Source organism: Mycteria americana, chromosome 1 (genome assembly GCF_035582795.1).
Source record: "Mycteria americana isolate JAX WOST 10 ecotype Jacksonville Zoo and Gardens chromosome 1, USCA_MyAme_1.0, whole genome shotgun sequence".
Lineage (NCBI taxonomy): Eukaryota > Metazoa > Chordata > Aves > Ciconiiformes > Ciconiidae > Mycteria > Mycteria americana.
The window spans coordinates 218,363,194-218,384,220 of NC_134365.1; the positions used below are offsets into that span (position 1 = coordinate 218,363,194).

Here is a 21,027-nt window from a genome sequence, read left to right on the forward strand (position 1 = left end):
ATAACAGTGATCCATTACTTCTTGCTATCCAACAAAATAGAGCATTTGTGAAAGTCATCATTCTGGTCCTTTTATGCACTTCAGAAGAGTCATAAGAAAGCTTTTTAGAGCTAAATGGAAGACGGTATTCTCCAGTGGTTAGACTATGGAAATCTTGACTAGAGCAAGTCAGCACTATATGATAGCACAGCATCACTGAAAATAGAATTGGGAATGTGTCTTCAGAGATATCTCATCCGAACCTGTGATCAGTTATCTCTATTTAACTGTTCCTGGCAGATTCTGATGCAACTTTATACAACTACAGGGTAAAAGTCTATATCTGAATTAGTTACCTCAGCCTCCCTTTATAGGCAAGGGAGAGAAACAGGCACTTTCAAGGTGAGTTTCTTATGTGTTATGTCAAGTATCTGCTTTAGGATGAGATGAGACGAGTTGTATTCTGAAAGTTTCTCTCTGTAAAGGTAGTCCAGAATGATTAGCTCAGATACAGATGTTTACATTGCTACATGTCTACAATTTGGTCAAATGGATCCTATCAAAGTCATCTAAGTTATTCATAAATACTGCTAGGGATAACAATGTATTTACCTATCTTATTGTTATTGTTAGAAAGCTTTTTTATGTGCTCAGTCTAAATCTTCCTTGCTTGAATCGGAGACTGTCACTCTTCATCCTGTCCTATCCTGTCCTGTCCTGTCCTGTCCTATCCTATCTGATCCTAACCTGTCCACTAGGGACTGGGGGGACCTGGAAAGCAGATCAGTCTGCTTTTCTTCTCAGCTGTGAAAGGTACCTACCCAATGGCTCAAGAACTTGCTCTGTAGTAGCTCTCAAACGGTAATCAGCAACAGGGAATCATCCCATGGAGTTGTTTCCGGTGAATTGGCAGGGATTGATTCTACCCAGGGTGTACATGCATAATCTGGGAAAAAATATAAAATCAGAACTGATAAAATGAGAAGATTAATAAATAAAGGTGAGGTACTTAGTTGCTTGATAAAGTAGGTTTTGTTTAAACAAAATATGTTCTTACACAGTCTAATGCCAGGGTACACATGTAACAGGCCACATCTAAAGAACTGGACTGAGCATTGACTCTCAGACGCTGTAGTGAGCAAAGCATCAAGTCATCCAGTGTGATTCTCAGCGTAATTCCATGGCAAATGTGTCTAACTTGTTGCTTGAATGGACAAACAAAATGAATACTTTTACTCATCCCACTCTACTTCTAGTGGGTAGTGCGAAGCTGATTTTATCCCTCTACAGCATTGATGAGACTAATACTGTCAGTTCTGATGTTTGCAGTTTATGAGGGACAGTAAAAATTGAAGGCTGTGCAGAAAAACACTACAAAAATGCATTCGTGGGGAGAAAGTGCTTTATGCTGGAGAACTAAGAAGACTTGATCTATTTATCTTAACATGAAGAAGACTGGGAAGTGTCTAGATCACAGCATGTCAGCACAAAACTATCACCTACAGAGGGATTCTTAATCTAGCAGAGAAAGGGTTGAGAAGGGTAAGGGGCTGGAAAGCAAAGCTAGAGATATTCAAGTTGACAGGAAGGTGTGATTTTTTAAGGCTGAGATCACCTAACTGGTAGAGCGACCAACCATGAGAAGCACTATATTGTCCCTTTCTTGGTATCTTAGATCATGACTCTGGATGCCTTTCTTAAGATACATTCTCACCAGACAGAAGATTTGCATGAGGCAAACACAAACTGCAGGGATGAGTGCAGACATGTCAGGATGAAGTCTAAGTTCTTCAATATCCAAGAAGCCAAAGAAGATGGTGTAAACCAAGTCAGCATTCAATACCTTCAGGTTATTGGTTTCTGTATCAGAACATCAGGAAATTTACCTTGGGGAAGTTTAAGTGATTTAGAGAAATCCTGTGATTGTGAGCTACTGGAAGGTGCTCTGAGTAGTTTTCAGTCCTGGTGGAGGGGGAAGGTGAAGCTCATATTTCTGTTTTGCTCGTGGCCAAGGAAATAAAGACATCAAATGTGACTCTGAGGAAAAGCTTCATGTTTCTCACAGCACATACTGGTTCTTTACGGGCCAGGGCAGGCTGGACACCACTGTTTAAAAAGTTAAGAGTAAATGTAAATTCAGCTTGCAAGTTTACACTGCACCAATGATCCTATGAAGAACATGCTTATAAGATTTACCTTTACCTGTCTGTCTACAGAGGACCATAAACCAGACACCCAACATGAAAGAGCAATGGTGTTGGAAGAGTGGCAACACTACGTGTGTACATGTCCAGCATCTCTGGTTCTTCTTCAGTTGTTGCTCTTACGAGGCCATTTCTCAGCCTTTATCATAAGGCTGCAAAGAGCTGTGACATACGGCCACGTTGGTGTGACTCTGGAGAGGAGGTGGGATACATTGACGCAGTACTGGAGGTCCATCTCCAGGGCACACCAGGGAATCCAGGTCTTCCAAGGGTTCAGGCTGGGCTGGCACATTGTCCCTTCCTTTCTGTAGGGGAAGGAGACAGGTGCTGTCTTCAGGTGGTGGCAGACTTGCTCACAGCACTTGCAGCTCTTCCTTTCACACATCCTGCACGAAAGCCTGCTGTAACAACCCTGCTTTATTGGGTTTAGCGCTGAGTAAGGTTCAGTATATGATGCTGTGCAGTTTCCCTTTCCTTTGAGAGTGAAACTTAACTCCCTGAAGTAATTAGCCTGTCCCCGAAAGGCCTATCTAGGACTTCTTTGAGGGTTTTAGCATTACATAGACCTTCTCTGCCTCTGCAGAGGGCTTGACATTCGCTGTCAATTAATGCAATGCAGCTCAGCTTGTCCAGTAACTGGATTAAAGACTTGCCTTCTTGTTGAACCTGCGACAGTGATAATCAGCACCAAAGGAAGTTGATCTGGAAACTCTGCCAGGGGAACAGCTTCTTGTTGTTCAGCTCCTCAAGTCAAAGACAAAAGATGCTGTGTGAGTACTTGCTTCTTTGTTGTTGCTGCTTTGTCACTTGACCTGAAAAAATTGCTACCAGCCTTTACAAAGTTTCTTAGCAGTTGCTGTTTATCTACTTCAGAATCTGGAAATTCTTATTAATGTATTTGTTTAAATCAAGGATACAGCAATTATCTTGATTAGCTCATTGAGATGGTATCACTGCACGTTAATTCAATTTCCCTCTGAGCCAAAGTCAAACCTTCTATGCATTATTTAGCCCAGATGAGGCTCTTTCGCGTAGGTCCTTTGTGTCCCCAATTAGTTTCGAAGGTCACCTCCTCCCATACAGAATGAAATACTTACACATCGCTGCAGCCAAGCCCAGAAATTCAAAACCTTTTCATTGACTGCCCAAGTGGCTCACGGCTGCCTGGAGGGCAAAGGCTACCATGGAGCCAGATCTTCAGATGGGCAATAAAGGGAGCTTTGACCCATAACGTGGGATGCTATTTTACAGAGAAACAAACTCTGCCAAACCTCACACACTGTAACGGGTGGAAGGTAGGAGCCTGCTAGACCGAGCATGCAGGAGGACCTTGGATGGCTTCCCAATGAGCACCTGGACTCAGCAGACATCCCACCCCAGCACCAGCAGTGTTTGGTGCCCCAGCCAATGCCCTGGTCTGGGCGACTGGGGTGCCAGAACTGGGTATCGTGGTCAGCATCTACCCCACGGTGAGATGCAGTCTCAGTCTACCTTGTAGTTGCCTTTATGCCTTTAAGCCTTTATGGCTTTGCAATTTTTTCTCTCTTAGTCAAAAACAGAGATAAATAACACCTATTACCTTTAGAGGAGCAGCCACCTCTTGACTCACAGAAAAGCTAGCGTACTGCATTAATAACATCCTTTTATCACCTGATGATATCTCAGGTCATACACTGAGTTTTATGGGATTTGGTGGTGTCCTTGGTTTAGAGTAGTTCAAGTGAGGGTCTCTTTCTGCTCCTGCAGCAGACTGGAGTAAAACTTGGCTTTTTCCCTCCCTCCTCTTTTAGCAAGATTTCTTTGCTCCACAATTTCTTCAAGATAAAATAATTAGATTCTTATCATTGTTCTTCTGAAGAAGTTACAGTAAAACTTTGGTAAGTGCCATGATAAAATAGTACTTCTCCAGTACTCTCACTGAGTTGTGAGGTCATGTTTTGAGCCATTGGCCTGGCCTGAAATGAACGCCTGGTGTCAGACTTCAGTTGAGAACCAAGGGAATTATGAGTATCGTAAAAGCTAGAGAGAGAGCGAGATCTTCCTCTTCTTGTTTGGGCGGTCAGAAGATTCTGCAGACAGTGGCTGCAGCCTGGCCTTGTGTCATTAGGGAGAGGACTTGCCTTCATACATATTTGAGTAGTATCGGTTTTTCTGTTACAGATTTATTTTTAATGTTGTGTTTAATGTTGTTTGAAAAATGGTGAAGAGGAGAGCTTGTTCAGAGGCGGCGGGTGCATGTCTGTATAATCGCACGCAAAATATAGTTTGCAAAGCACATTAGGACACTTTGGCACTAAATGCAATATTATTATTGTGAATTTTTTCCGATCTATTTGACTTGTAGTTTTAAAAGGCTGATGAAATGTGAAAAAGCTAAAATTAGGAAACCCAGAGACTCAAGCAAGGAATTGATTTCTGAATAGACGGTACTTAGGATGCTCTCTTTAATTCCCAAGGCCCAGGTCTCTACACAATGGTAATGTGATAAATGAAAGCCCTGAATGTTTACAAGCTAACAATTAGGCCTCATAAGCACCAAATACCATTTTAATTCTGTGCATTGAACCTTAGCTAAATACGTTTCCAATTGGGAATGGATGGCAACAGCTTCCTTTGCTGGCCTAATAATTGTCACTGTAATTGTAAGTGCTGAGTCCTTGCAGCAGGTTTGAATGGGAGGCAGCAGCTGCGTTAGCAGGTGATGAATTCATTGCTCGGAGTGGCTGCTGTGTGCGCTCCCGTGTTTCAGTATTTCCTTAATTCTGGTGCTTTCAGAGCATTTGGAGAACACAGAAGTCTTAGGCTGTGATAAAAACTGGCCCACCTCTAAATCCCAAGATTGTGGAAACAGGCCTATACAGCTTAGCTGCAAAATGAGGTGACTAGGAGAGATTTATCTTACTGCAAATACCGGGGCGCACCCGGAGCTACGTAAGAGCCACTCGCTCGGCCTTCCTCTCCAAGCTGAGGATGTGCCCTATAAGTGCCTTTATAGGGCTGAAAGCAGAGGTAGAAGGAACCGACTCATTTAACTCATTTAATATTTTTAAGCACATTATCTGTTTGGGTTGTTGAAGCCTTCAAGCTAATGTGTCCTGAGAGACTGTGGGTATGTGATAGGTGATATCAGGTACGTGCTGTGTGATCTAAATCAAGGGAAAAGGGGAAAATGCTCCAGTCCTGAGCAAAACAGAAAAGAGAAAAGTAACTGCTTGCCAAAGAGGAAAGTGCTGTGTGTGTCCATGCTAACTGGCTTCCAGCACCTCCTTTTGCATTGCCACCACAGTGCTAAAAGGAGTTTCTGCCTGGACGTGAGTGTTTTACACTTCATCTACCACCAATTAAAAATAATAATAAAAATGGGAACAGTCTAATTGTAGAACCTTCTCACATTTCTCCCTTTGTAAGGCACGACCTCCTTGCAGCTGCAAATAGGTGAGCTGTCACCCCCAACGTGAGTGCTTGGAAGGTTCCTGCCTCACTGCTGGGCAGAGGTGCAGCAGCTCTTGCATATGCAGAAAGCACAGATGGTCCAGGTTACTTCTGACGGAGGCTAACGGGGTGACTAAGGAGGTGCCAAAAGTCTAATGTACACGTGCAGACATCTTAAACCAATTCCAGGACACCATTCCAGACTGTTCTGGCCCAAAACAAACCTTGCTTCTCAGGACCCGAAGTCCCAAATGGAAGTCCTTGCTCTTGGTGAAGTTCTCCCCTGTAGTGTGAGTTTTCTACAGCTGTAAAAATGTAACTGTAAATTATGCATATTTTACTTATTCATTTTCACTTAAAAAGAAAAATGTGTGCACAGATGTCTAGGCACCGTCATACTCTTTCATGCTTTTTTTTCATGCTGTTCTAACCCAGTTTGCATGAGCAGAGATTACTGGCATGTTTGCCCGTTTGCACATTTGCAAATATTGCATATTTGCCCAGCAGAGAGCTGGAGGACCATTTGTGAGGGTGCTGGGAGCTGGATGTCCAGGGATAGAGTTTAAGGAGCTGGGTGTCTGCTGCTGCTTGGGGCTGTTAAACTGAGTATCCACAGGTTTTTGAGGCTTTCTTCGGAGCACATAAGTAGAGCTTGCATGGAATATAGGTTTTGTGCTGACTCTCACCATGGTGCTGTGTCATTCAATTAGGATAAATCATATGACTCACAGGACATTGACTCAGCACTTAAAGGAAATAACAGCCACGTCTATCACATGAACAAGCTCTCTGCCCCCATCCTGGCTTTTGCTCTCCTTCTTTTCCTAATCCGCAGACCTGCTTCCTTTCACACTCACACCTGTATTACACCAAACTCACCCCTTAGACTTCAGTGCAGCACATCTAGATTTGTGCCACTATTTTTAGGAGGTGAATCAGGCTCAATTTCAGGAGCAGCTCGTTTTTTAAAATTTAAATAGAGCAATATAAAGAAATCTCTTACAGTTGCTAATACCACCAAGTCAGAGGTGTTAAATTCAGATCCATCTTCCTTAAATTTCGGAGCACTTGGGATCTGAGTCTACCCTTACGGTTCGGACTGGTTTATATGTAGGACTATTGATGTTGAGGTAGACAGAATTTGGGGTGTTACACAGCACACCTTTAGCAATAACAACGTTTTCAAGGTAGAGACTAAATCATGTCCCTTGTGTCCTGTCTCAGCAGATGAGGTAAAGACATTGCCTGTGACGTGTTCAGTTTGAGACTCACATACTGTTTTAGGAGGAGATGTGCAGATGATTGTGCAGAAAGCACAATCAAAACGCATGCCATCTCAGTGCGAACAGGACAGCCACAAACATGGAGCAAAGCGTTTGGTACTGAGAGCACTTTAGTTCTGGCTCTTGCAAGGAGATTCAGTTTAGATCCAAGCTGTGCACTGCTAGCTGCTTGGAAAAGGTTTAACTGGTCTCTGCCAAACTCCTGCAATGCAGTCCTGAATTCATCCCTTTCTTTTTTTTTTTTCTTTCTTCTTTTCCATTTCACAAGTGGCTGATTGATCGCCAAGATCTTGGAGGGAAAGGGCAAGGCTGCTCCATCCTTCATGCGTGGATAATCCCATGACTGATAGGCTGACACTGTGGAGGGCCAAATGCTTTCTTCTACCTTCCTACCCCCCCCTCTGCCCAGTGGGCAAGAAAAGCCTCATGTGATAATGTCTCCAAACCCAAGGGCTGGAGAGACTTGCAATGAGCTCACCCACTTAGTCACTATACACTAAATATTAAACTTGGCAAAAATCATCTTTTCAGCCAGCCCTTCCTCACGCTAAGTCACTGCCAGCGTATTGTCAAAAGCGAAGTACCAGCACTGTGTACAAATCTGGAACAAAGAAAATGGAAGAGGAGATGGATTTCTTTTTCTGTATAGTGCAGAGCCAGTCCAATGGCTGTGCCTGGGTCTTTCACGGGTTGCAGTTCAAGAGGTCTTGTCTTTTCTTTTCTTTTCTTTTCTTTTCTTTTCTTTTCTTTTCTTTTCTTTTCTTTTCTTTTCTTTTCTTTTCTTTTCTTTTCTTTTCTTTTCTTTTCTTTTCTTTTCTTTTCTTTTCTTTTCTTTTTTCTTTTCTTTTCTTTTCTTTTCTTTTCTTTTCTTTTCTTTTCTTTTCTCTTTTCTTTTCTCTTTTCTTTTCTCTTTTCTCTTTTCTCTTCTCTTCTCTTTTCTCTTTTCTCTTTTCTTTTTTCTCTTTCCTCTTTCCTCTTTTCTTTTCGGGTTTTTTTTTGTTATTAGATGGGGTCTGTTGTCTTATTCCCCAGCTCAGAGTAATCCTGAAGAGGAGGATCAAGATCTCCTCAACCATCTGCTCCCTCCAAGGTCTGATCAACTGCATCCAGACCCTCTCTAACACATTTCTCTCACCTATTCTTAAAAGCATTGGGCAATGGGGTTTCCAGCACTCCATCTGTTGCTCTGCTTGGAGCAACCATGGGCCTGGAAAATGTTCTCCAGCTTCTGACCTGAATCTTCCTTGTTTCCATTCAAGCTGATTACTTTTTCTCACATGCTCAGTAGACGTGATGAACAATTAATTGTAATTCTCTTCAGAACAACCGTTGTCAGGGTGGCATCTTCCCACTTCCTCGTTTCCTCTTTCTAAATCAGCTCATTTCTTTTGGCTTTGCCTCTTAGGTCATGTTTTCTAAGCTTGTTATCCTCAACATATCGTTTACGTTACTTTATCATTCTGAGGAATGGTGCCCTTCACTGGACGCCATGCTCCATCAAAGGCTCACCACTGGCTGTTGCAGGAGAACAAGTCCTCTCTGCTCACCCACCATTTGCTTTGCATCCCTAAGTGACATGTTTTCTTGATATGATCTTCTTATATATCATATAAATCATTCTTGAATTATATGTGGGCAGGACTTGAAAAAAGTCAAACATTATCACTGATTGCTTTTGCTGGAATTTTTCTCCTGTTTCTCCCTGACTAGTTAAATATCCCTTCCCTGAAGGCCTAGCTCATCAGAAGGTCCAACAGCTCTCCAGAGACAAGCCAGTCGAGCTTCCTGCTGCTCTCCATTTCAGTCTACAATAGCCTCACTGCAAAGGTCCCTTGCTAACCCTCTGCTCTTAGCTCAGTCTGTGACCCAAGGGCCCCGTTTTGCAATGCCACAAACGGGAGGCAGGATGGTGTGTTTGCTCCATCAGCTCAGGAGGCCTCTAGGCACAGGTGTCTGCTTCTCCTTTTTATTGAAAAATAACCCCTTAACTTGTTACCTGCTGTGGGACCTGCATGTATGTAGCTTATTTCATCTGGGTCCTGGTACACAGGTGTCCACATCACAGAAACCTTCCCAGATGGTGCTTATGTTGAATCCCTCACTGGAAAAGCCAAGGACTCAGTAGGGGTGAAAACTGAAATGCTTTTGTACACTTTTAAATCGGCCCTTCCAGATGGTCCTAGGAACAGTAAAAGGTAGACACAGGGGCCTCAGCTGTGCTCAGGGCTCTACACCATGTTCAACAAAGGACAGTTCCCTACCTGATGCAGCCAATCTGGCAGGTCCTTGCTGCTACCTTAACATTAGCTTTTAAAATAAGATAGGAAAAAAAAAAAGAAAAAAAAAATGCTGAAGAGCTCAGGACACAAGCAGACAAAACAGTTGGTGGCCTTCAGAAACTCCTAGTTCTGCTAGACAGGATGCACGGGCCAGTGCTTTTCCATAAGTCACAGCACAGTGGATGGGAAATAAAGTTACTCTTGTAAACAAGAAGCACAGTGCAGGCGATAAGTATTGGAAAAATGTTGTTAAAATACAGGCTAATACTTATCTAGTCATTTTCTGTTCTTTGCTTGATTTTCTTCAGCTAAAAGCTGTGATTTTCTTCTCATGAAGCCAAAAAATCAAGACAGTCTGACAGACTGACAATGCGTTTTTCTCTGGGAAAAATCTGAGTGATGATTTCAAGACTTGGTCTCTGCTTTATAGGATGATTCCTGTATCCCATTCCTCTGTTGATGCTGTTGACTTCACTCTGTCGTCCCTTTCAGGTACGACAGCTTTGGGCGCCTGACCAACGTGACCTTCCCTACTGGCCAAGTGAGCAGCTTCCGCAGCGATACCGACAGCTCCGTGCATGTCCAGGTGGAAACCTCCAGCAAGGATGATGTTACAATAACAACCAACTTGTCGGCATCGGGAGCCTTCTACACCCTGCTCCAAGGTGAGTTGGGCCACTGTCCCTCTCCCAGCCGAGCTGCACACAATGGATTATCCATCAGGAAACAGGCATCGTCTTGATAATCCCACCACCAAAAATCACCTGCATCCTCAGTGCCCCAGAGCTCCCCGCATGCTGGTACAAATGCACACTCACACCTATTTAGCCACATTCCCTAGCACCGTGGTTGCTCTGCAGCTGTTTTCTGCTTCATTCTCAGCCGGTCCCCTTGCCGTGCAGCCCTTACGCAGTACAGTCCTCCATCATCATTACCATTATTGTTATAACAAAAAGGGTTGCATAAATCTAGCTGCGCTTCCAGCTGACCCCTTTGCTTCGTTCTCTTAATGGCTTCTAACTTAACAGTTACTCTCCTGGAACAGGCTTCCAGCTGGTTGCTGGAGATCTCTGTGATTCTTTGTTCACTGGCTGTTCAAACATTCATGAGGTAGCACCCAGAAAAATGACCATCCCTGTCCCCAGAAGGTCTGCGTTTGAGCTAAAGGGCTGGTGTGGAGAGGCACAAAGGAGAACGGAGAGGTGGGCAGCCAGGTTAGGACTGGTGGGACTGGTTAGCGGTTGTTGGAAATGAGCATAGTTCTGCCGGTGATGGTAAGGTGGGGAGGTGGAGTATTGATGAGGTGGAGGAAAAGGTGATGAAGTGGGAAAGAAAAGAGGAATAAATAGCAGGGGAGCACTATGCTGACATACTGGTAGGGGCAGAAATTGTAGTGCACAAAGCATGCCAGCCTGAATCTCCAAGTTCTGAAGGCTGAAGCCTCCTTAGGGTCAGGGTGAGCCATCACTCCTGTTCCCTGGGGCTTGGAGAAAGGAAAAGGACCATCAGCCTCTTTGCTTTTTTCACTCCCCAGCTCTCATTCACTCGTAGCCTGTGCCTGATGGCAATGGGGTGCCAAACATCATTTTCCCTTGTGAGGAACAAAGTGCTCCAAGTGAGACCAACGTGTTCCAGAGTCACATTTGTTCCCACATCTCTGGGACACACATTTCCCTCCCCCTCCCTGTAATGTCAGGAAGCTTTCCTTAAAGAAAGTGCCTGCTATGCCTGAACACTGCCTTTCCTGCCTCTGGAGAGGGCAGCTGAGAGGGTGCCAGCCCCTTAAAGCCATACTCACTATTCCTGCAGGGAAACACAATGACTTTCTTATTCTTTACTTCAGCCTGCAAAGCAGATCCAACCTACCCCGCCCCATCCCATCCACTCGCATTAAGATGTCTGGCAACTGCACAGACACGAGGTTGGCTTCACCTCAAGAGCCTAATTAAGCAATAGAGCCCGCTGTTGGGGGCCCTTTAGTGAGATAATTGACTGTGATGTGATTTATACACCCAGAGCTGAAGGCGTAGTTACATAATGGTGCCACGGTCAATTATCTCATTGTACTGCCCTCCAGCACAGGGCACTCTTGCCATTAGGACATGCAGTATTACAAGCAGCTTAACCATCTTCAGACGTATAAAATTACAAAACTGTTTGGATCTGAAGAAACTCACTTATCTTAAAATGAAGATCTGGATAACATTGCAGCAGAGGTGGCCTGCGACCTGCATAGTCGCAGGCCACCTCTGGACACTATGCAGGGTGGCTTTCCCACAGGTGTTAGGGACTGTGAATTCCCAAAATGAGATAGCTGTGTGTTCATGACACCACTGTAGAAACTGAAACAACGGACCCTGGAGTTGCCCAGGGGTGTACTGAGCACAGCTGAAATGAAGTTGCCTTCCAAGTGCCTCTCCAGCGGATGGAGCTGGAGCCGTTCTCAAGGTCTGTGAGTGTCTTGCTTGCCCCGCTGTTCTCCAGGGAACAATGCATGTTGCAGATTCCCTTTGCATGAGAGTTGCTCGTGCATTTTCCTTCTGGACTCACAGCTCTGGCCAGCTTTCACAAATCCTTGGTGAACCTTTCAAGAAACCTGGATCAGACTGTGAACAGGTGAGGTCTGAGAAGGCATTTTCAGAAGGTTACAGATTCCTGTAGGATGGATTTAGGAGCCTCTAGAGCTAACAGGCACCTCAGGACCTCTGTGGGATTTTGTGCTCTGGATTAATGACAAAGTGGGCATTTGTTCAAGGCCAAAATAGGGCACTAGTGCCCTAGAGCCAAAGCAGCATAAAATATAGCATCCAATGGCCCCTGGATTTCATGTAGCCCTTGAGAAATGCCTTCCAAAGCCAGGGAAGAGTCTTCTCTTGGGAAAATGTTGAAAGTGGAGGATTTACATTCCCCACACTGTACCACACTGCTGGTGACAATCCACCATAACCCCTCTACAGTGCTTGTGTGACACAAAGGGAACTTCACATGTCCAGGGAATTTCGCAGAGACCTTCAGGCTTTCCCTTGCTTCCTGGTGAAGGATGAAGGAGGGAGGAATATATTAGCTGTGCAGAGATATTTCACTGATTTAATTTAAAGCACATCTCCTACCACCTTCTCACCAAACCAAGCACCTAAGAACAAAAGTCTGACAGCCAGCTGACTGCCCCCCTTCTCTCCATTTGCAGAATCAAGCGTGGAGTGGGTTTAATCCTGCTGGAGTTTATGTCAAAAGACCATCAACTTCAGTACTCAGTGGTACAGCTAAAATACTTGGATCTACACTGTGGATCACTGCTGTATGTTTATAGTGGCAAAATCCAGTGCCACAGCAGTTTCACACCAGCACTACTGTGTACAGTAAGTTGAGTTGTGGTCCTGCTGATCAGCGTGGCAAGACTCCAGCTGGCTACAACAGGAGCAGGATCAGACTCACAATAAAAAAGACCAACTGGTGTCAGGTTTCCTTTCCTAATTATACCAAACTGTGCTCTTTGCTGATCTATTTCATCCAGACGAGAGATGATAATTTCGCTGTGACCTCGTTTCCTGCTGAGCTACGGCAGAGCAACTAGTGAACAAAACTCAACTTGCCTCAGAACGGAAAAACAATTGACATGAATTTTTAATGCGTGTTTTTATTCACAATTAGGTATTTATGGCAGCCTGGGAGACAGAAATTGTAATATTTTCCAGCTTTTGAGGAGCTTCAGATAAGGCAGTCTTTGTATAATGTGCTTTTAAATCCATTCTGCACTGAGCAAGTCTCATGCTTTCTTACCCTTCATGAGCTCCTCTCTGCAGAGAGAAATGCCAGCTGGAGATTCAAAGGATGGGCTTTCAGCCTGCCTGATTCCTGAAGGATGTGGAAGAGAGATTGTTCTTCTCTTCCACTCCTGAACTCCCAAATCCTGGCCTCAAAATCTGCTGATCTTTCAAGAGCTAGTGGAGGCCAGATGTACGGAGATGTGTGGGAGCTTAGTGCCTCTGCTTTCTCTCCAAACATGAGGACTTTGGTTGCCTCCTGAAAGCTTTCCCGAGTGAAAGGGTTTGGCTGTTGTTTGGGGAACTGGTTAGCATTAACTCGCTGTGCAATTTCCTGTCATTTGTGAGATGGTGAATAAGCTGAGGAAAGTAGGTGGCCCCGCTTTTTCATATACTGTAGTGAAATTGGGATCTTTAGGGTATAAAAGCGTGGAAAGTTTTCAGCCAGACTGTGATTTAAAACAAATATCTCACCACCCAATGTTTTAGCCTAGAGGAGGAGGTTTGAACCTGCGTCCTTTGCTAGGCTATTACATGGCTCTTCCACTGGTGCCTTTTTTAACCTGTATAAGACTTTTCTGCAAGAGTTTGAGGTGCAGAACCTCATCAGAATGAAAAAGAGATTGTCCATCTTTATTTTCACTGATGAAACCATTTTGCTCACTGTGAGTGGGACAGGTGAGTGACAGCACATTTGGTTACAACCATCAGGAATGCTGATGAAGCCTGGGTGAGGGAGAAAATGAAAAGCTGGAGCTGTATTATTGGGCAGCCGTTTGAAAAGATCTCTTTTCTGTCTTCAGACCAAGTCCGAAACAGCTACTACATCGGTGCTGATGGCTCTCTGAGACTGATGCTCGCTAACGGCATGGAGGTGACCCTGCAAACCGAGCCGCATCTGCTGGCTGGCACCGTCAACCCCACGGTGGGGAAGAGGAATGTCACCCTGCCCATCGACAACGGCCTTAATCTCGTGGAGTGGAGGCAGAGGAAGGAGCAAGCGAGAGGGCAGGTCACCGTCTTTGGACGTCGGCTGAGGGTAAGTGAGAAGCGTGAGCAGTTTTGGACTCCGCTTCTTATCTCATCAGTCCCCAGTCTCATGACAGAAAGGGACAGGGCTGATTTGTATCATCTACAATAGGGATGAGGCTGCAGGACAGAGAACTAGCTCTTCATCCTCAGTGACACAAGCTTCATGACTTGAATATATCCTTATGTCCTCTTATGACCTGACGTTCTCTTAACCATCACAGGTAGTATTGCTGATTTGCCTACGAGCCCTCTGCATCACCGGGAACACGTGGCCTCCCATCAGACACCGCAGGTTTAATCATCATGTCAGGCTGTTTAAGCAAGCAAGGGACGATTATAACTATAAAATACTGCACCAGTTAGTACAGATATTTTGTACCTGTGCTGCTGGCAGTAATAGACCTGAGCACCGAAAGCTTTGTAAGCATATGAGGACAGGCTGAGAGAGTTGGGGTTGTTCAGCCTGGAGAAGAGAAGGCTCCGGGGAGACCTTATTGCGACCTTTCAGTACTTAAAGGGGGCCTACAGGAAAGATGGGGAGGGACTCTTTATCAGGGAGTGTAGTGATAGGAAGAGGGGTAACAGTTTTAAACCAAAAGGAGTTAGATTTAGATTAGATATTACGAAGAAATTCTTTACTGTGAGAGTGGTGAGACACTGGAACAGGTTGCCCGAAGAAGTTGTGGATGTCCCCTCCCTGGAAGTGTTCAAGGCCAGGCTGGACGGGGCTCTGAGCAACCTGGTCTAGTGGAAGGTGTCCCTGCCCATGGCAGAGGGGTTGGAACTAGGTGATCTTTAAAGGTCACTTACAACCCAAACTATTCTAGGATTCTATGATTATTGTTCACTGGGCAGCCTCAGAAAAATCTCTAGATTCCTGAAACCTGCTAATCTGTCAAACCTGGTGAAGAACTGGCCTCGCAGGGCACTGTATCGCGACTGCTGTTGTTCCCCAAAGTGAAGTGTTATAAACAGCTCCAGCCTGACGGTACTCTCTGCCAGGAGCGCGCGGTCCTTTCTGTGCTTGAGACTGATGTGTTTTGAAAACAGTGTTCTGCACAACGCATCGCAGACTTGTCAGGGCTGTTTAAAGATCTTGCCCAATAAGCCTGTAATTCCTCTGCTAACTGCTGGCAAGGCTGGTAACTTGTAATAGCAAGTCCTGCTCAATCATCCTGTACCTTGCTAGTCTCAGAGTCACGGGCTGATGAGCGGTTCCTGGGAAGCTGCTCAGCACCTGGCAAATTCAGACCCTCTGAGAAAAATGCTTAGTGCTGTGTAATGCCACCACAGCAAAAGGACCGCAGCTATTTATTCACACTTAAGCTTTGCAGTAAATATTAATGCTCTGGCTTCAGGATATGTGTTTCCCAGTCCTTGCTCTTCACCTCTCCCTGCTGCATGACCTCTGCCACCTTGGTGTGATTTCTCCCGTCTCTCCTCGCTCACACTTGTCAAGTATTGCTCTTTACCCTCCCCAACCCAGCCTCTGTTCTTTTCCCCTTGCGTCAATAGCCTCATATTTTGTTATCAGGAAAAAAACTGCAAAAAGTAGTGAAAGCTAAAGCTGCTCCTTCAGTGGGAACTGCTGTATATCTGCAGATCAGTTGGCATCACCCTTCTTGTTTGGTTTGTCTTGGGGCTTTTATTTTATTTTATTTTAATAACCAATGAAATTATCAGACAGGTCTTCTTCTGAAAGGAGAGAGCGTTCTGAAATCTGCAGCTGTGTCACAGCTATTTGGTGTTCAAAGCACTTTCCACTCATTTAGCTGCAGCTCAGCTGCCCGTGTCAGTTTTATCTTCCAAAATTTTCACAATAGATTCAAACGCAGAACGTGTCTTTGCTTTATATTGTACTGCATTTGGAAAAACACTTGCAAAATGAGTTTTCAGGCTGGTTACTTGTGTCCCCATAAATCTGCCAGCATTTATTCACATTTTGAGCCTATCGGGGCTCCTCTAGTGAAGCAGAAGAGCATCTTACATGGTTGAAGGACTCAGTTATGGCTCTGTTCAGGGTTCAAAGTAGCTGAGGATGTACAAGAAGTTTTAAGCTGCCTGTTTGTACCTGCATGGCAGCATCTGCACCCCTAAGACATAAACCTGCAAGGTGCTAATTGCCTCCCTGGGGATTGCCCAGCATTTAACATATTCTGTGTGTCATGTTCTCCTCTTCCCTCGTACCAGTAATTGCTGCTTTCCCTGGCAAGGGAGGAGCTTAAGGAAGTTAAGTTCAACATGTTTTTGTTCATTTTGGCAAATTTTATCATTTTCTGCCATATGTGAGTAAATAACCACTTTCCCTCTCCCCTCACCCCACTGCTCTCATGAGACAGCAGCAAAGACATGGTGCTCCATGGGGAAAGAGCATGCCCAAAGAGGCTGCAGCATCACTCCATGAAGCCTTTGAGATGAGGAGAACAGGATCTGACCACTATAAAAGCGGGTGTTCCCCTGAAACCAGCATCCTTTCTGCTGCCATCGCATGGATCCACATTTTATGACTTGTGGCCCTTCCTCCCATGGTTGCAGGGTGTTCTTGGGGACTGACGACCTGTTGCCATGAGCTTGACCAGCTCCCAGCATGATGAGGCCAGTTTCACAGCTGCTTCCTTGACCCTCCCTAAGAAATAATACAATGCACGTGTTTCTTTATTGCAGGGATAAGGCACAGGGCAGGGACTTCTGCATGGATGAAGGGAAAGGGGCCAGCCCTGATGCCTTTTCCCCAGTCCCACCGATGCTGACCTGGCTCTGCACTTGGCCTGGCAGCAGTAAAGCAGCACAAATATGTTAAAGCAACCCCTTTCCCTTCTCCTATCCCACACACCCCATGGAAAGTTGTGATGCTCTGATCTACCCACCCAGTAGTGAGATATCTCCGCAAATTTACCAGCTACGAATTCAACCCATCACTGGCCAACAGCAACAGAGACTCCATTTGCAGTGAGAGCGTTAGGTAAACTCTGCTCCAAGGAACAGAGCTGCTTCCTTTTTTTTTTTTAAACAAACTTGAGTTTTTCAATAAAGAAGGATGTAAAAGAATCTCTGACAGTAGAGCAAATAGGACAGCCAAAAGAGACAGAGCTGCTGGCTCAGCTCTTTTATTTATTTAACCATGGAAACTCCTGTTGTAATTCACTTTGTTTTTCCCAAGACCTTGGCAGCAGGTTAATGGTGGCATCAAGACCTCGTGTCCCAGACACTCCCCAGAACCGGCGTGACCGGAGAGGTCTCTTGGGATGCTGCTAACCATTCCTGGTGTGTTGCCTAACGAGGACAGTCCAGCATTGTCTCCACAATTTCTGCAAGGTGTCAAGGTCTGGGTATGGCCACCCCAACGGTTTTAGCAATTTGCTGGGGAAATTGCTTTGTAGGCAGCCGTTTATCACATGGATGTTGTTGGCTCCTGGAGTTCTCATTGCAGAAGTATTGTTTGCCCTCCTCTGCTGAAGGTTCCCAGAGTGTTTTCATGATAAATCTTCCCTTTTTGTGCTCCTGTGCTTCCAGGGAGATCAATGCATGTTGTTTAATTATAATTTAAGCTAAAGGAGCTCCGTAGGAAGCATCGGAGAAATCAGAGATGGTAGCGTATTTATGCTCTTGCTTTTCCAGAGCAAGCTAAGGGATTGAATAAAGTACTGTGGAACATGAATTTGGGGTTAAATTTAGTCTCTCACACATTATAGAGGGGAGGTCAAATCCACAGTGAACTGTGGATTTGAATTTACCCTGTCTCAGTCCTGTGCTGATCACAGGCCTTGTCAAATGCTCTGAGGGACAAAAGCTTTTTGCAGGAGCTTTCACACCGCGTTCCAGCATAAGGACTCCGGGATGTAGGATGGCATCTTATTTAGCTGCTCACCATAAAACACCGTTATTGGACTGAAGCCTGCAGCCCTGTCAGTGCTTCTGCAGAAGATTCACTTCTATTCAAGGCATGCCCTTGAACAAGGATGAAAAAGATTTAGCCCCTGTTCAGAGGCTATCTGGCAGTATAGGGTTCACTTTGCCCGTCACCTTGAGGGGTGGCTGTTGGCACTGTAGCACTTCTCAGAGAGAAGAGAGATTACACCGAGAGAACAGGAGAAAACAAATCATAAAAAGAAAAAAATCATGAAAAGGGAGACTGGTTCCAACTAGTCCCGCAGAAATTGCTTGCCAGAGCATGGGGAGGGTGGAATGACTTAGGGCACCAGTAATGGGATGCAGAGATTTGGACTGAGCTTAAGAGCTGTCCTGGGACCTGTTATTTGGTCCTTCCGGCACGGTGAATGGCACTGCTGCTGGTGTACAGATCAGGGAGGCCACTTTCAGCCTGGATTACTGTCCCAGCCCTGGAAGAGCTCTTTCCAGCTCTCTTGGCAGAGACCAGTAGCAGAAGAAGCTGCAGCTGCCGGGCTGGAGCTGCTCCGTGAATAGACGGAAGGCAGAGATGCTATTTCTTCCTGCTTTGATTTTTTTTTTTTTTTGCAAGTAATTGCTGCTTCTGTTTTTCTATTTATAGCAGCAAGCACCTATGAGATATCAAGTTGCTCTGTTATTTACATGTGTACATCTGTACTTAGAATTTTGATACCTTTTTAATTATTTCCGAGCTTGCCTCTTACATTGGGCTGTCGGTTGATTCCCTCTTTCTCCCATTGTCCATTTACATTCTAATTTACACACATTTAACTGGAGCATTATCTACCTTTCCACGCCGCTTATTTCCTCAAGTCATACCCACCTTTTACCATTGCAATTCATAAGTTGGAAGTCATTTTTGCACTTGCCTCCTCTTACATCATCTTCACACTTACGTCATGGCACTGATTCCTTCTCTCTTGGCTGGCCACACGAATCCTGAGCTCGCTTCCACATTTTCTCAGCCATGCTTTTGCCTCTTTCAACCCCAGCTCCTGAGATACCTTCTTTTGACTTCTGATTTTGCGGTGTCCCCATTCTCCAGCTTTCAGCACAGACGTCTTGCCCACACAGCACGAAAGCACTGCAGCGGTCCTGCCTTTCCCTCTCCCCTTCCTCCAGGGCTGAGGAACCCCTTCTCCATTGGCTCTACCACATCCTTTCTCTCCTTTATCTTGCTGGTTAGCTCTCAGATACCCCCGCATCCCTCAAAATATAGTGGGAATTCAGTCATACACCCTAAAGTAATGACCAAGTTCAAAGCTGGACCATGGCTGAGAACAGTGCTCAGGTCACGAGCCTCACTTTACCCAGAGCAGGATAAGGCAGTGTGTTTAACTTGCAGTCTGAAGACCTTGCAGCAACCTGCGAACCCTGGTTTATTGACTACAGCTGAAGGGCTGCAAAGGGAACTGAAAAGCAAGCCAGCTGTTTGGAGTTTGAAATTCATCTGAGAAGAATCTGCACCCTTCTAGAAAAGAGGGGTTCACCAGCTGAGAGAGGTTTCAGAGTGGTGGGATGGAGAAAGAGCTGTCTTCACTGGCAAGCTCACACTGGGAATGTGGGTTTTTCATTCTTGCTCAGTACTTTGCTACTGTGATGATGTGTTTGTAAGTCTCCTTGCACACGCGGCTAAACATAAGTTGTATTATCAACTCCTTTTTGTATTGCTCCGCACTTCAATCCCTGAATCAAAATGTATTCCTGCTCCTACCTTTGAAGTAGATACCTTTGATCTTTGGAAATGTAGAGGCATTGGAGGTAACAGGAGTGTAATTATGCAACATGGAATAACCCCAGGACAATGAAGCTAAAACTCCAGCTCTCACAGAAAAGTTCCTGCTCTGTGTAACATCTACAGTGGTCAAGGCCTCCGTATTTCATCTCAGGGGAAAGGCTTAACCTCTAGTGCATGCAGTATATTCAGTAAACTCAGAGAAAAGCTCTGCTTTCCACTATGTTGACACAACTTCCATCTGTTTTCTACAAGTATTATTTTTTGATGTGCATGAAAGCAAAAGACTATATATCCCAGGTTTGATAAGCAGAGTACCTTGCAAATATTCACCGCAACAAGTTGTCATTTCATCTTCTGTAGGTCTATAATCACATCAGCTGTAGCAGTCCTAAGCCTAGGTTTGGGATATGGGCAATATTCCTTCACCGTGATGATGTTTTAAAAGTATCCTGTTTTTCTGCCTCTCTCCTCACTGAAGTCAACAGAAGCAATGTTAGGACAACTCTTTGCTTTGAAAATTGCCTCTTATCCAGAGGCAATGAGCAGCTGGATACTCTCCAATGTGGTCTAAAGAGGTGTTTGGTGAAACAAGGCTAGTCTTTGTAACTTAAAACTGTTTCCAGCTTCCTAATCCTCCATCTCTTTCCTGTAGGTTCACAACAGAAACCTGCTGTCCCTCGACTTTGATCGTGTGACAAGGACAGAGAAAATCTATGATGACCACCGCAAGTTCACGCTCCGTATCCTCTACGACCAGGCAGGGAGGCCCAGTCTCTGGTCACCCAGCAGCAGACTGAACGGGGTCAATGTCACCTATTCCCCAGGAGGACACATTGCAGGGATTCAGAGGGGCACAATGTCAGAAAGGATGGAGTATGATCAGTCTGGCAGAATTACATCCAGGATCTTTGCTGATGGCAAATCATGGAGCTACACTTACTTGGAGAAGGTAAGAATCCTCTTAGGGCTCAGAGATGGTGCATTTGGTGCAAATGGGCTTTACTCCTTTGACTTCAGTACAGCTGCGCTCCTTCGCATCAGCTGATTAATGGTCCTTATGGTCCAATATTCCTCTTCTGCCTACGCTAAGCTGCACATAGTAACTTTGATGGCAAACCACCAAAGAACAGTTGAAAATAATAGCCTGAGAAGTTTCTTCCCAGTCACACTGAGAGCACGTCTTAATGCTGTGAAGCTTTGGAATTTGATTTTTTAAGCACAACATTCCTTTTCTGAGCTAGCAGCAATATAAAGTATCTTCAGGTAAAGTCAGAGGAGTGAACAGTAGGAATTTCCAGTAGGATTTTCCATGTGAAAACATCCCATACAGTCTGACATCCTGCCTTCTTCGAGTGGCCCATTCCTGCTTCGTAGGAAATACATGTAATTAAAAAGTGCAAGGCATGA

At 44.9% G+C, this 21,027-nt stretch overlaps 1 protein-coding gene across 1 annotated transcript in view; it reads left to right on the plus strand.

The window, feature by feature from the left end:
• The window catches only part of TENM4 (teneurin transmembrane protein 4), a 355,432-nt gene that overhangs the window by 315,827 nt on the left and 18,578 nt on the right, over positions 1-21,027 (plus strand). The window contains exons 24-26 of the mRNA XM_075491203.1: positions 9,670-9,842; positions 13,745-13,980; positions 20,273-20,569. Of these exons, the coding sequence (XP_075347318.1) occupies positions 9,670-9,842; positions 13,745-13,980; positions 20,273-20,569 (706 nt within the window). The remainder of the gene's footprint in view (positions 1-9,669; positions 9,843-13,744; positions 13,981-20,272; positions 20,570-21,027) is intronic.